The sequence below is a fragment of the Lutjanus erythropterus genome, chromosome 11 (assembly GCF_056507025.1).
Source record: "Lutjanus erythropterus isolate fLutEry1 chromosome 11, fLutEry1.hap2, whole genome shotgun sequence".
NCBI classification, from domain to species: Eukaryota; Metazoa; Chordata; class Actinopteri; order Lutjaniformes; family Lutjanidae; genus Lutjanus; species Lutjanus erythropterus.
The window spans coordinates 20,080,731-20,097,001 of record NC_139327.1 but is presented as its reverse complement, the minus strand read 5'-3'; the positions used below and the strand labels follow the sequence as shown (position 1 = coordinate 20,097,001).

General features: G+C 39.6%; 1 protein-coding gene across 1 annotated transcript; it reads left to right on the top strand.

Moving 5' to 3' along the window:
* Window positions 1-1,830: 1,830 nt before the first annotated feature.
* vsig10l2 (V-set and immunoglobulin domain containing 10 like 2) lies at window positions 1,831-16,190 on the top strand. The gene is made up of 12 exons (XM_084730321.1): window positions 1,831-2,068; window positions 5,136-5,489; window positions 6,242-6,517; window positions 7,200-7,475; window positions 8,596-8,883; window positions 8,967-9,224; window positions 9,309-9,599; window positions 10,812-11,165; window positions 13,594-13,716; window positions 13,810-13,834; window positions 13,958-14,058; window positions 15,459-16,190. Exons 1-12 carry the CDS (start codon window positions 1,999-2,001, stop codon window positions 15,602-15,604), a joined length of 2,562 nt encoding a protein of 853 aa, XP_084586447.1. The 5' UTR covers window positions 1,831-1,998; the 3' UTR covers window positions 15,605-16,190.
* The last annotated feature ends 81 nt before the right edge of the window (window positions 16,191-16,271 follow it).

Sequence of the window (16,271 nt, the reverse complement as noted above, 5' to 3'; positions counted from 1 at the left end):
TTAAGTAACCTCCCAAGAACATTCTGGAAACTTCACAAGAACCTTACCATTTTAACATATAGGGAATGTTAATGGGAAACATTCAAGCAACATTGAATTAACCTCTGGGAAGGTTAGGTTGTTTTACATTAGCTGGTAGTGATTACATAAACGCAAGCTACCCAAAACATGTTTGTTGAGTTCCAGAACCACTTCTGCACATACAAATCTGCCATGATATCATTCATACATGCTCATTTATAGTTTATAGTTATTTATAATCCCAGGCTTTGTGTCTAAAGCTGTCTTTGTGTGCTGATAAAACACTTAACAATGAACTCCCAACTCCACAGCACAGCTCTCCAGCTCTCATGGGAAGTTTACAGGTTCTCCAGTCTTGATGTTCAGCATGTTATGGTTGTAAAGTGAAATAAATCAGAAGAAAAATTACTTCACATTGCAAACCAGTGTGATAAACAACTAAAGAGAAATATTTTTGACTTGATCATCCAACCTATCATTAGATTATGTTATTCTTCATGTAATACGTTTCTGTTGTGTTTTTATTCCACAAAATTTAAAATAAACAATACAACTTTTTGCCATTGTTGGGCCAGATCCTGGCTTGTAGGTGATGTAAAATGCACTACATATGAGAAGTTTTTCTGATGGTCAACATTTTAACGGCACAGGAGGGTTACTTGAACATTACTTCTGAACGTTCTCTGGATTTTAAAAGGAGAGTTTTATGAAGGTTTTCCTGGCCTCAGTTTCTTTCTTTCTCTCTGCTGCCTGCCAGTCCTCGTCTCTGCCAAATTAGGAAAACTGATCTCTGTCCTGCATTCATTCATGAAACACATCTCACATTACACACTCATGGTCCCAGTTAAGAGTTTCTCCTCCTCTCTTACTCTTTTATAAACACATAAACTCACATTAAGATTATTCAAAAAATAGCACTGAATAAGAATAATTGTTCAGCATCTCATTAACTGGGCTTCACATCTTTAAATGGTGGCCTGCAGAGTGTCGAGGTCACAGCAGGAAACACAGACCATCGTTGCAAGATGCCAGATTTCTAAATCTATTTTAATCCTAATCCCATCAGAAGAGTTTACTCTGCTCTCTGATCCCCTCTGAAATTAAAATCTGAAGCCTTTAATTTTTCCAACTTGTTTGATGACCAGAAACAGAAGAATAAAATCTAATCTTACTGTAACTAAACGAATAAATGTTTTAGCCGAACTCCTCACCTCCACAATCAATTGAAAACTTTTGTTGTTTGTGTATATGAGATCTTTTCATCTGTAAACTTGCACCAAAACATACAAAGAACAAAGAAAGTCTAAGATTTAAACTCTCTTCAATTTCCCCTTTTTTTAATGCTTCATTTGTTCTGTGTCCACTGTAAGACTGTCTCTATCTGCATGAAGCGTCCATCACCATTGTCCACTTTTGTCACATGACACCACAGTTTGAGCAGGGGAAAACACTGAAAAAAAGCAAATTATTTTCATTTTGACTGCCGAACTAAAAGATTTAAGTGTGGATTAAGACGAAAGGCCTGTGTGGAGGAATGTTCGTGTCGGCTATTAGTTAATGTGCAGGTGTGTGTGTGTGTGTGTGTGTGTGTGTGTGTGTGTGTAAGGCTAACCTGTCCACCCATGCATCGGTCTTGAATAATAGATGAGCTCAGTATCACCGTGTTATTCTAACCCTACAGGAGAAAGAAAGAGGGATAGAGGGATACAGAGAAAGGAAAAACACATGAATAATTGAGCCCAAATCAGTTTAGTGACCCTCCGTCCCTTCCTACTCTCAGTCTAACGAAGTCAGTGCCTGCAACTGGATTCTCCAAGAAACTTCTGGGCGAGTGAGAGGAAAAGACGCAACCTCGGGCATCTGAGGGAAGCTGACGACAGGCAGTTTTTGTGGTTTGAAAGCTTTATCTTTTGATCATCTATACTACATTTTGCTTTTGAGTAAAGATGTTGCTGGACTGAGGAGCATCATGATACCATGGTGGCCGAACTACTAGGGCTGGCCTTTCTGTTTCTACATACCAGCCCAGTCACCTGTACGACATATAGTAAGTCTAATGTCTTTGGATTCTTTTACACATATCTGAGTTGCGATCAGAAATTGTCAGGAATTTCTATGTGAAATTATTTGAATGGTTGATGAATATATTTAGACAAATTAAGCAAAAAACCTTTATCATTTATTGTCTTTCAGTTCTGTTGTAATACTGTTGTACAAAATTAAGATTTAAAGTGTAGCATAGCAGATACTTACTATTAGAGGATGATTATCGATATCTAAAACTGTAGTTTCATGATATGTAGGCTGATATTCTTTTTAATATGCGTATAAAAACATAGAAAAATTGTTTAATAAGTTTCACTTAAATTTGAAACCATGAACTAGGAGCTATTTCATATTTAAACTACAAGAGTCTGCTCAATAGACTGAAGTTAACCCTGAAAATAATATTTGGATGTAACTGCTTTGTAATCACCAATATTTTGATTAGTTACTGTAATACAGATTTTTTTGTCAGTAACTGTATGGGAATTCAAATAACACATGTAACTATTTATTCTGCAACACTTCTACTGGCCTCATAGATATTTGTGTGAAATTGTGCCATAACAAGCTTATTAAGTCTTGACTTGTGACCAAAAATAGGTTTTGTGAGGTCACAGTGGCCTTGACCTTTGACCTTTGATTTTTTAAGAAATTACCTCAAGGTGTTCTTGAGATACTGCGTTCAGAATAATGGGATGCATGCAGTCATAAATGTGCACAAAAAAATTAGGCTGATGGTCTTAGGTAGTTGTACGTGAGATTAGCTGCAGACATACTGGCTGCTCTGTTTCCCTTAACAAAAAATACGTAATTTGCTAGCTAGCTAAAATAGTAACAAAATGTTACATTGTTTTTTAGTGAGCTAGAAAGCAAAAAACAAAAGAAAACGAACAAAAAACAGCACATTACTTATATTACTTTAATGACGTAAAATATTAACAAACCATGACAATGTTTGCTAACTACCTAAAAAGTTAGTGAACACAGCCTATAACCTACGGCTCTGCAGAGAAACTAATTTCTCCTCCTTTAAGGAGAACTTGGTTGAACTAATGGATCAATTTGGTCAAATAATATAAGACATAAGACAGCACAGTATATAAAGAAAAAAGAGACTAGCAGAAAATATCTGACAGTTTTAACAGATTGAATGGAGCAAAAGAAAGAAGAGACACATCCCAAAACTAAGCTGGGTTGAGTCTGTCCCTTAACTTTATTCAAAGAACTTGGAAAGAGATTTTTAAAACAGCAGACACTACGTTAAACCTCCTCAACTGCTGGTTTAAAGTTAATACTGATTCACAGTTTAAATTGGACTTTAGATGTAACCTTTCTTAATTTTAAGCTAGTTTTTAAATTTAACAAATGATAGTTGTAGGGGCAAAACAGCCATAGTATTGATGCTTTTTCTGAATGCGCTCAAACATATCCTTGGCATGTCTGGGTTCTAATTGTGGCTTAAATAAAACAGTTTCAAAAAGAGCTAAATGCTTTATTTCACAGGAGTGAGGAGTTTTGTCTGATGTAATGCATAAAGCCACTGACCCACATCAAACAATTAATTTGTACAGAACTCATTAATTTATATAGAACTTTTCATACAAATACAATGCAACACAAAGTGCTTCACACAATAATAACAAATTACACCCACCCCCTCATCCACACACACACGCACACACACACACACACACACACACACACACACATACACACACACACACACAGCAAAGACTTTGTAATGGTAAAGACTAATATAAGAACAGCAGTCATTGAAAACAGGAACTGAAGAAATGCTATCATAAGTGGGAAGACACCAGAGGCAGGATAAAAACTCAAAATAGAAAACAATTTAAAATCAATGAATAAATGAGTAAATAAGTTAAAATAAAATAAATAAGTTATAAAATAGAAGAAAATGCCAGCTAGAAAAATAGATTAATAAAAACAAATAAGCAGATAAATACACAATAATAAAAAATACAAGATGAACACAGGCATAAAGTTCAATTAAAAGCCAGGCTAAAAAGGTAGGTCTTGAGTTTGCTTTTAAATATATCAGCACACTCTGCGGCCCTCAGCTTTATAAGCCAGTAAAAGGATCTTAAAATCAATTCTGAAGCACACAGGAAGCCAATACAGAGACATTAAGTTTGTGTAATTGGTGTGTGCTCTCTTTCTGGTCCTCATCAGCACACGTGCGGCTGAATTTTGTAATAACCATAATTGACCAATGTTCTTTGGAAGACCGGAAAGCAGAGCATTACAGTAATCAGTTCTGTAGGTAATAAAAGCAGGCATCAGTGTCTCTGTGTTGGCTTGGGAGAAAAATGGTTTCCCTCTGCAGATGTTGTTAAGATGATAAACATCTTCTAACATGTGGTTCAAAACAAAGATTTGAATCAAAGATAACTCACTCAGGTTTTTCACTTGTTAATGGGGTTTTAGTGCCAGTTCTCAGAGTTTTGCATTGAGTTTCTTTCTCTGAGCTTCAGGACCAATAATTAAGGCCTGGGTTTGGCCTGGGTGAGCTGAAGAAAGTTTTCTGCCACCCAGGACTTGATATCTAAACTACAGTTAAAAAGAGCATCACTTGGCCCTAACTTGTGTCTTTGCGTCACGTGGAGTTCAGCAGTGGTGACCTTTGACCAGCAAAACTGCAACCTCAGTCAATAGCAAATATGTGTGTGTGTGTCGCTCGGCTCAGCAGGCGATGACCACTCCTAACATTGGATCACAACCCCATTGAAAGTCCATTCGATTATTTTATATATATGATTATTTTATATAATATATAGAACATAGTTATGAACTGGGGAAGATTTTACCAATATTGGTATTGTGAGACAGTAACAGAGAGAGAATAGCTAAGGAAAGCAAATTGAATGTCACTGGAAATATAATTTGACTAATCCCTTATTAAACTATTACAGTGCGCCTGAAACTTACAGTGTAATCAATCCTGTAACTGAACACTGCAGGGCACATGACACCACCATCTCCTTTTCCTTCACAAACACACACACACAAATTTGCAAGCATGTCTGTTTATCCTCTCCCTCCTCCAGCGGTGAAGATCGATCACACTTGGGAGGTGGTGTACCGGGACACCAATGTGTATGGGGTGGTGGGCAAAGCGGTGATCCTGGAGTGCGGCCCCACCTTACCTGACATGTACATATGGAGCTTCACCAAGCCCGGTACTGAAGCTATAAAAGCTGTGGTGTACAATTTGGGGAAAGGAACGAGGATCCAGAAGCTGGCCGAGAGGCTTGGACAGCTGACGGTCATCTCAAACAGTGCCGCTGTGAGCATCGAGAAACTGCCTCTGGCTGCACATGGCCTGTTCACCTGCCAGGCCTTCTACGACATAGAAAAGGAGCCCAAAGTCTACTACTACTACGTGCACCTCACTGTTCGAGGTAAGATTTCCTGCACTCTGACACACTTACCTTCATCAGGCAGGGATGAAGCAAAGACACCTCAACACTACAGCTCAACTGAGGCCAATACACATCCATATTCAAATATCTGAGAACAATACATCAGCTGAAAGAATTGTGAATACCATGTGTACTGAGCAGGATGTTTTACAGTTGAGGAATAAGCTTGTCAGTGCTCTCTGGTGGACAAAACAAACATATCTTTGCAACATGTCCTCATGTCCTAACATAAAATAGGCCAATGACTCCAAGAACAATAGGCATATCAAACTGGACCTTAAATAGATGGCGTAAGTCACGTGGCACAAATCATTAAACATATTATTGACGCAGAGACAGTTTAGAAAGTTTACCTGTGTCTGTGTCATGTCAGTTTGGCCACTGGAACTTGGCTAAAGGATCAGAACACTGAAAAAAAGAGGCCAGCTCGACTTCGAAATTCTAGCAACTCACACCCAATACACAATGACAAGTGTTGGACGTCAGCTTCCGGATTCATGTTGCTGGCTTCTACTGAAGATGACTTGTGGCCTGATGCTTTGTCGCTGTTATCTACAGTTACAAGTGTTTGCTGAATCTAATGTGTCACACTTTTATGAACCCAATGTATGAAAATGTTAAGAAAAAGTTATGATAACAACATGAAAATGTTCTTGCATGAGGCCCATTGTTCTTCATCTGCTTTAGAGACATTAAACATACCTACATGTGTGACTTTGTCTTGAATGTAGTTCCCGTCAGTAAGCCTTACCTCCTGATGAGTGATGCATCTCCAGTGGAAGGATCTACAATGTGGATGCGCTGCAATCTGGACAACGGGACAGGGCCGATCCAGTATGTGTGGCAACATGAAACACGCAATGGCAACATCTCAGTCTTTGCACAGGGCAACTCCAGTGCTATTAACGTGACCGACGTCAACCGCAACCACACCGGCTGGTACCGCTGTGTGGCCAGAAACGCCGTCAACAGCGAGAGCTCTAATCGGCTATGGCTGGACACCATCTGTGAGTATTTCTGGGGGATGGAGTAGGGTTTGGGTTTTTTAACTCTTATTTTAGTACAAGATCAAACTTTTTTTAGACACAACACATTTTGTCAAATTAATAAAATAAGCCTTCGCATGCATGTTAAAACCATGGCAACAAATTGTGACAGTCTTTAAAAAAGCAAGAAGATAAGATATAGATAGATAAGCATACTTGACTACTGCTTTAATGTCTTTTCCTTTCTTTTCTTGATGTGTAAATAATTGTGTCTTAATAATCTGCAAAGACATACATCTTCAGCATTTATCCCACTCAGAGAAAATGTTACCATGCAACATGTCTCGAATGAAGAGTTTGATAAATCATTACTCACACCACGTCATGTTTCATGTTATAGTTATAGGTCAGCTTTTGTGGATGACTCTAAACTACAAGTTTACATTTGTTTAAATCCCTTCTCCTCTGTTCTCTTAGCATTTGAAAAAACTTGTTGCTTCTGACCAGACCAGATTTCACCTACCAGTGAAATATGACTTCACACTACTCAATGTTGTCTCTCTTTAAAACTACAACCAAAACTAATTACCAGAATTATCAAGCAAATGTATATTTTGTGACAAGTTGATGTTGTAACATCATCATGATGTACGAAGCATGTCCCACATATCTTGAGTGTGTTTTTTGTGTCCTTTCTCCTCAGTTGGCCCGGACATTCCTCAGATAGATGTGACTCCGTACAGCATGACAGAGCGGGGATATTCAGCCCTGGAAAGAGAGACTGTTTCTTTATTGTGTCAAGCGCAGTCCAACCCAGCCAGTCAGTACGTCTGGTTCTACAACAACTCCCAGGTCTACACCGGGCCGCAGTTCACCATCACCAAGATCCTCCGCATGCACACCGGCGACTATGCCTGCTTGGCGCAAAACACCTACCTCAACACCCGCTCCAAAAAAACCATCAGCCTGACTGTCTACTGTGAGTCTGACCTCTGACAATGGACCATGCCATCAGTGCTCCTGCTCCTCTGTGAACTTCTCAACTCAGTCCTAACCTGTGTTCTTCTGTCTTGGTGCTACAAATGGCAAGGAGTAAAAGACTGAAATGTGATTAAGTCATTCAGATTTGGCATTTATAGTACAAGATGAAGAGAACACAAATGCAGGATCTTAATTTACCTTTGATTTTCATCTTTATCCACACTGAATCTCCATGAAACTCCCTGATATTTTCACTTCTAATTTAACCTGCTCCTGTTTTCAGTCTTATGCAGAAACCTTCTTCATTTCTTCTGTTGTAAATGCTCATACTTCAAGTCTCTTATTACGAACTCACACACTCACACGCCATGACACCACAGCAGAGTGTGGAAGTGCTGCAGACCTATTCTCCTGTTCGGGCCGTCTGGGAAGTTGATGGGACTCTCTGGCAGGTACCTCGCTGTGATGTCACAGCCATGGCAAGTGTTGGATGGCTAGAAGGCCGGGTGCTTGTCATTCTGCTCTCTTGTTTGGTTTTGCTGAGTTTATGCATTTCTATTAGTCACTCAGAGCCTGTTCATACCTGGTATTAACTAGCATCTTGGGTGATCCGATATCAATATGGACCAGGACACATTGTGTTCACACTGCTAAAACAATATGGCTGCATGCAGCCCAGACCACCTCTGAATGTGGTCTGAGTGATCAGATCTCAAATTCATCCTGGCTGTGTTCACATCTGTTCTTAGAGCTGTCCATTTGTAATCGGATTACCCAGGATGCATGTCAATACCAGGTGTGAACAGGGCCTCAGATTGTGTGTCTGATCTAAACAGTATATCACACAAAAGAGATGGAGATGGAGGCATCTTTCACATTAGAAAAGACAGGCTTTGTGGTACTGACTTGGTATTCTTCTGTCGTACCCAGCTCTATTGCGAGAAAATGTTGCAAGAAAACTGACAAAGATGTTTAATAAAAAGTATATTTCTTCTTCTGTAAGATGATTTATACCCAACATCATGAATACTGTAGTACTTTCTCTGGCCATGACATCCTCATGTAACCTTCACTTTGCACATCACTGCCTCGTTATACGCTGTATCTTATCCCCACAGACCCACCCGATGGTTCCCCATCCTGCTCTGTGGAGCCGGCTCTGAATCATACCTCTCTGAGGCTTCTCTGCTCCTGGCCTGGTGGATTCCCCTCCCCCTCCCTCCAGTGGACCGGAGACCTGAAACGAGTGGGATATGGCGAGGCTGACACAGGGCAGCAAACAAATCCACTGACCAACACTGCCATCTTGCTGTCGACTGAGGACCTGAATTCCAGCAACAGCTCGTTTACATGCACAGGCTCACACCTGGCGCTCAAAGAACTGACAGCGTGCAGCACACGCACATGTAAGACACAGAAACAGAAAATGAAAACACAAACTGGTGTCCAAACCTCTCACATTTCACTTAAACCTCTTCTCCTCCATCAGATATTCCCCCTGCAGAACCAGTGTGTTTTGCCTATGTGACTAACAACAAACAGTATCTGATGCTCTCCTGCTCCTGGGATGGAGGAGCCCCGAAAGCCTTGGTATGGTGGGAGGGTCCAGGTGGCCATGGCAAAGGTGGGGAAGAAAACTCCAACATCCTGATCCTTCGCTATGGCACTGCCCGCAGTGGGAAACCCTACACCTGTCATGCAAAGCACCCCCTTTTGGTCCAGACCAAGACCTGCAGACTCACACTGGGTCAGTGCACATTGTCAAACCCGCCTTACTACAAATAGCAGATATGATTTGTGAATTAATTAATTCATATATTGTTATCTGTAGAGGCTCCTGTATTACTGACGCAGCGCAGAGTTGTGTCTGTATACGAAGGGAGTGATGTACAGCTCACCTGCAACCTGAGAGCTAACTACCTTCCTGCTAATGAAATCACCTGGTACAACAATCAGGGTGTGGATGTCCGAGGCACCTCAAAGTACACACTGCTGCGAACATCTGCATGGGCCAATCTGACTGTGAGAGACACGCATGAGACTCAAGACAGCGGCGAGTACAGGTGCTCCACTTCCAACGCAGTGGGAGGAACTGAAATCAATGTCACTTTAGTGGTCAAAAGTAAGAAACTGTTTTATTTTCTTGTTTTGTGAAAAGTTTTCAAAGGAGTAGTTCAACATTTTAGTTAATACACTCAATCTCCTTCTTGATGTGAGATAAAATAAGAAAATACCACTGTTGTGTCTGTATAGGGATGTATATATCACATCACATCATATCACGTTATTTACTGGGAGTGAGCAGTAACATGTTTAAGTATTGCCAGTCAACTACTGCACCCAATCAAGAAATAGTCTGAGACAAAACTACTGGTAAAACCACAAGGTGTAGTTTTAACACTGCAATCAAAAATATAATCTGTGAATTAGTGAAATGTAGAGGTGTTAGGAAGGTGTTAGCTGTTTCCCTGTTTCCAGCTTTTCTTTTACGCTAAACTGCCTGACTGGCTGCTTGCTGTAGGTTTATAGATTGTATAGACATGAGAGAGGTATCAATTTTCTCATTTAACTCTAAGCAAGAGAGAAAATATGTATATTTCCCAAGAAGACAAAGAGACTACAGCTATGTTAGTGGCATTGTAAAGTTGTAATGGTTTAACACCAGTATGCTAACACTGACGATGTTAATGTTGTCATAAAGTCAAAACTGATGTTTAAGTGTTTTTATCACATATGTATTGTCCTACACATCACCTATACACCAGTATATTGACCAACAATGATATTTTTAAAAAAGCTATTCTGTAGGTATGAATATTTAATGGTATGTTAGAATTAGTGTTCATCTGGAAAATGATTTTTTAAAAAAAAAAAAAAAAAGACTGTTTTATCCTGCATTAAACTTTTTCTTGCTGACAACACGGAACATGGAAAGAGAAAACCAAGTAAGCAGACTGGAGAGTTTCTAGGGGTTGAGCCTGACTGTACAACAGCACAATTTTATGACAGTATATAAAGATTTGGGTGAAACTGGAGAAAATATTTTCTGGTTTATCCTCTAATGTCCTCTGGCTGCTCAGCTTCACCTCTTGCCTGTAATTGCATAGTTTCCTGATGGACAGATTACTAAATCTTACTTGTTGCTAAGGTAGCTAATTGTAACTGACTTGTACTGCAGCCAGCCAGCAGGGGGCAATTGAGATGTTTTGCTTTCACTTTTAGGGGACTTGTTGTCCATATTTATATGTCAGTAGTGTGACCCAAATTTCATGGCAATCAATCGAATAGTTGAAATGTGTATATTTCCGTCTCATTGCCTTTGTCTCTTTATCAGAGCACCCCATGCCACCCAATGCAACTTTACTCAAAGTGACGTACAACAGCCAACATCGTAAAGAGGTGGAGCTGGAGTGGCAGGTAGAGAGTGAAGAAGAAAGAGGTTGGACAGGTTTCATCCTGGAGCACATGTGGGTGTCAGAGCGACCAGGAAGGAGAGATAGCAGCAATGATTCGAAGGAGGAGACAGAGGAGAGGATCGGTCGACCAGTCTGGTATCGCAACATCATCCAGGACCCAGATGTCAGGAGTCATACAGTAGGGAGACTGACACCGACTGTTACCTACCAGTTCCGCATCACATCTGTCAACCACCGCACCCTGGGGCACCCTTCTGCAGCAAAGACTCCAGGTATAGTAGGTGAACAAGTGAGAAAAATGTGGTCAGATAAATGACTTTTGGGAGAGAACTGAGCAAAGAACTTAAGTAGGAAATGATGATTAAAACATGGGCAAAGGCAGGAGAAACATGTTATAATGTGAAATTATAAAAGGTGACAGGTGAGTTAGGTGATTTGACATTGTTGATGCTGCTGTGATTGCTGTTTCAATGACAGTCTAACATTTTTGTTTTTCTTTTTTTGTTATCCACTCAGGTGAAAGACTCATACACAAACAAGAAACACATACACACACCTCACAGCATCACACCTTCCTCTCACTTCCTCTTTACCTCCTTCCCTGCCTTGCTCCTGTCCTCTAACTGGCCCTGTGTGCTTCTTGTGAATTCTTTGTATTAATTGTAAAATGTAAAGTAGGATTTGACTGTTCTAATAACACCAGTTGATTCATTAGGGTGGAGAAAGGCTTGTAGGTCAGGGGTGTATTCCAGAAAGTGGGTTTGAGTTTCTTAACCCTGAGATGAGGGAAACTTTGGGTTTTCAGTTCCAGAAAGAGAGTTAACTTAGAGTTTCTCTCTGTCTCTTCCCTCTTACAGAACCAGAGAAGCTGTTTTATTTCCTTATTCATTCAGTCCATATCAAAACACATAATGAAGCGCATTAATTAGTTAAGGTTTACAATCAAAATCTTGGTTGGATAATCGATTGTTACTCAGGACTTAAGTTACCAGTTTTATACGCTGTCAGTAATTTCTTTGAACAGTGGCTTCAAGTCACATACAACTCAGAATAAAACTTATGCATGTCCTTTTTGTGAGTAGAAGTTGTTTTTTGTAACACTATGATATGTAAGATAGCTGTTATGGCATTGATATGAAATTTTTGTGGGATCAATTAATAATTGACCCTTCCCTTTTTGCTTTGTACTCCAAGAACAGCTTAGTAAGCTTGGTACCGACATTTTCTCATACTGAAATGTGACTATATATGTATGTCAGTTTTCCAGGTCCCAAATCAACATTTTTAAACCACCTTCAGAATTTTCTTTTCAATATTGACAGCTCTAACACGTTGGCTAACTATAAGTACAGGAAACAGTAAATGGATCAGTTTGACGGAGGTCCAAAAGGGCAGGACTTAGGAAGGGTCAATTATCTCTATCAGTCATGATGTGATTAGATGCAGGATGTGGTTTGAATGTGAGTTTTATAAATAGACTGTGTTTTGAACATATTCACAGGTTCATTTCAGGGACCATATTAAAATTTACAATATTTGTTGAAGGAGCTGAAATAAAGTCACTGAGTACAAAAAAAAAAAGACTTTAAAATCCACCATACCATAACCTTATTGCCTCTTCAAGTGCCAATCTCCAAGTACATTATTACTGTATCAGATTTTGAGCTTATAATCATCTGTCTTTGATCAATATATTTTTTAATTCTTTAGCTGTATTTCTCACCTTCAGTTTGAAAATTACAAATATATAGACACCATTAAATACAACTTTATTGCTACTTTCTCTGCTCTGACTCTTTTTTAAAAGATAAATGTGAAGAGTCTGCATATAAATGCATTTATATCTCTATGTCCACTTTATCAAAATGGAGACTTTTATTTACTCATTGCCATGGTGAATCGTAGTATCAGAGCTCCATTAATGATGGCTTTTTTTCATTCACCACACACAAGCTGAACTCGGTGAGAACATACTCAGAGTTGATTGATCTGACTCTCATCGGCTGATCTGGAACTGAATACTCTGAAATTTCCATCTCTTCATCAGAGTTTGTTAAACCTGCTCTCTGGAATCGACTCTAGGTGTCAGGATAGGATAGGCCAGTGGTTTTCAACCCCTGTACTGTCAATGCATCTGATAATTCACGCTTACACTCAGTTCAACTGGGTTTATTTTAAAGGGAGTCTGTGTAACTTTTGCTGAATAGTGGCCTCAGTGACCAGAATAATTTGGAGGATAATGGTAAATGCTAAAACAAAGGGTACCCATGACACAATTAAAGAAAAGTCATAATTCACTGACCTGTCTCTGTAAAGTTGGTTAAACAGTAAGATCTACCTGAAGTTTCCTAAAATTCACCAACCTGGTCTGAGCAAGGGTGCATTTTATTGGTTATGAATTTAATTCTTTATATGTAAGACAATTTTTCTTCTTTCAAAAGTTATACATGATATAATGTAATTGTGGTGTCAATCTTATGACCAAACACACTTTCCCAAAATTCTTGTATTATGGATTTTTCACAGTGACGTTAACTGTTTAATTTCATGGTGCAAAAACAATACTGACATGGGTTGTGAACCACTACATGGAGGTGAAACGTGATGAAAAACAATGTGCAACACTTTTAAACAGCAGCAACTGTCTGTGCTTTGTCAGAGGTGTACTATTTTGCAATGTGTAACTGTGATGTGTTGCAGCGGAACCACGCTACAATGTGTACCCTGCTGTGATTGGAGCAGCTATAGGCGGGATGCTCTTTGCAGCCATCATCACGGTGCTGCTGCTAATCTTCATAATACGCAACCGCCACAACAATCCTCGTGAGTCCTCATGAGCACCAGCATTCCAGTGACTTGAATAATAATGCCACTGACCCTTTATGTTGCATTAATGTTCTGTGTTTCCTCCTCCAGGACTACATGACATGCTGTTTGGTTTGTGAGTATCTGTATTACCATCTGTAACAGCAGCGATGAAAAATCTGTAGTTTGTAATGATGTTGACAGCCAGTTCTGTGTGCAGATGTGCCAGTGAAACCATTTCTTCTTTTGGTGTGTCCAGGCAGCACAGCCAGTCGAGGGAAAACATCAACTTTCCAGAGGATGAAGTGGTAGGCGGGTCTGAGGAAGGAATAGAGGAGATTGGTGGATCAGCCAGTCCAGGCAAGATGAACCCACAGCAAATACATATTGATGCAAACCTTAAGATTGACTATGCATGTCACAGTTACACCAGTCATCTAGACATTAATATTTAAATTTAGTCTAATTTTGTTAAATTTAAAGTCCAACTGATGTCCATGGTGGTGCCCCCTACTTTTGTATATGTAGATGCATAACTTGCTTGCGTACAGCCAATCAACTTGTGCATAAAGCAGTAATGTCAGTGTTTATCATAGGCAGAGCACAGAGGCCCCTGAAGCAGCCTGCTACACAAGAGCCACAGACTGAACGAGTAAAACAAAAGTGTACTGCTGACAGATTTAGTGTGATTTGGCAGAGGGGGAGACAGACAGACATGCAGCTTGATCACCCAGTATAGGTCATAAATATTGCCACATTTTTGTTAGCAGATGGAACATGAGCCAAACTGAAACATCAAAGTATATGTCAAATACATTTTCCCATAGGATGATTTCTTCCATTTTATGTAGTTCTTATCACACTGACGTATGTTCAAATATTCATTTTTTCTCATCAGTTTGTTTTTGATTAGTTATGTGATACTATAAAAAGAAGGTTTCACATCATGATTGATAGCTGAGTCGAGTCGACCGGGTGTATGTGCAAATCTAAAGTGCTCCCACCTTGATCACTCCTGCGCAGACTCTGGCTCCAAATGACGTCACCAGGGCAAGATGACAGCGCATGTATGTGGGAAATATGCAGATTTTGACACTAGGAAGCTGTTTTTACATTTATCTGTTGGAAGAGGAATGTAATCACCTTAAATGAGAGTTTGAAACATTTACATTATTATAATAGACCCTTTTCACTTGAACCATATTGATATTAAATAGTAGAACAAAGACAGGTGTTCCCAATAATACTAATTAAGATCCCGTTCCATTTAGTGTAGCAGTGACCTAAAAAAAAAAGCACAATAGCAGCACCCTGACTCTATTTGGATATTAGATACTTACATACATACATACTTAAGTATGATGGCAACCATGAAACCTCCAGTGCACACACACTGAGAATGGACTTTTCAATAAATTAGGAGACATCCTCTGTCCATAAGGGAGAAGGAATAGATGCAATAGAGGACCAACAGGCAGCACAAGATATTCCAGGTGCAACAGGAGAGTGGAAGAGATGCCAAGCAAGCACAGTCTGTACATGCACATGCAGTCCTGAAAGGAGCTCTGATCAGCTAATTAATGACATGATGGGATGTTATCTTCGTTTTGGAGAGGCTGTCATAAAAAATCTGAACCTGAAAGCCATCTGTGTTCATTTAGACTGAACTGATCGTGTCAGTTTTTATGAGCGGCCCATTAGAGCCTAAATTTTATTGCTCGTCTACCTGATGTTGAACCTCGACACTGGTCTTTTTTCAGGTCCAGCCATGGCTTTACCCCGTGCATCTTCACCCCTCACCACCTCACCCCAGAGTGCCACCCCTGCCACCAGCCAAGCCCCTCCCCCTGGAGACGATAATGAGCCTGTCAGTGTCACCATCACCGTCAAGGCTACAGGCTCATAGTCATTTATCACAGACTCCTTCAGCTTTACTTTAACATGGAATTAATGTTTTTGTAGACAGTAGACAGTTTGCACAGTCATTACAGTATATGTAGCCAGTGACGTAGATCTCAACTCAACTACAATAACAGTTACAAACTTTTCTCATATATCCTTCACTACAAAACACAAAGTCACAAAGTAATTTGAAGCATGGACAAAAGGGATTTCTATAATGAATATATATGTATCGTATCAGCCAACGGGAGTGTTTTTTTAACAAGGAAAAACTTTTGTTTTAGTCCCTGCTGTTTACGTATCTAACAATTTCATACAAAGAGGTTTTTATATTTGCATGAATACTTCACAAAAGTGGGCTCACCTCATATCGAGCCCTGAAGTTATTCTTCTCTGAGTCAGTGGGCATTTATTGCAGAACATTTAGCTTACAGTGTTGCTCCATTTATTTAACTTATTCAAGACTTTGGACTGTCACATCAAACATAATCAGAACAAATCAGTCATCTCAAAGACATCCTCAACTCCACTTCTTCCTCCTGGAAAACCCACATTTCAATTGTAATTTGCAGATTTTATTAAAGGAAACACTGCAGCACCACTGTGTAGTTGTGTTATAACTTGTGTTACAGTTGTGTGTTCTCTGCATGAACAGAGTGATGAATCCAGAT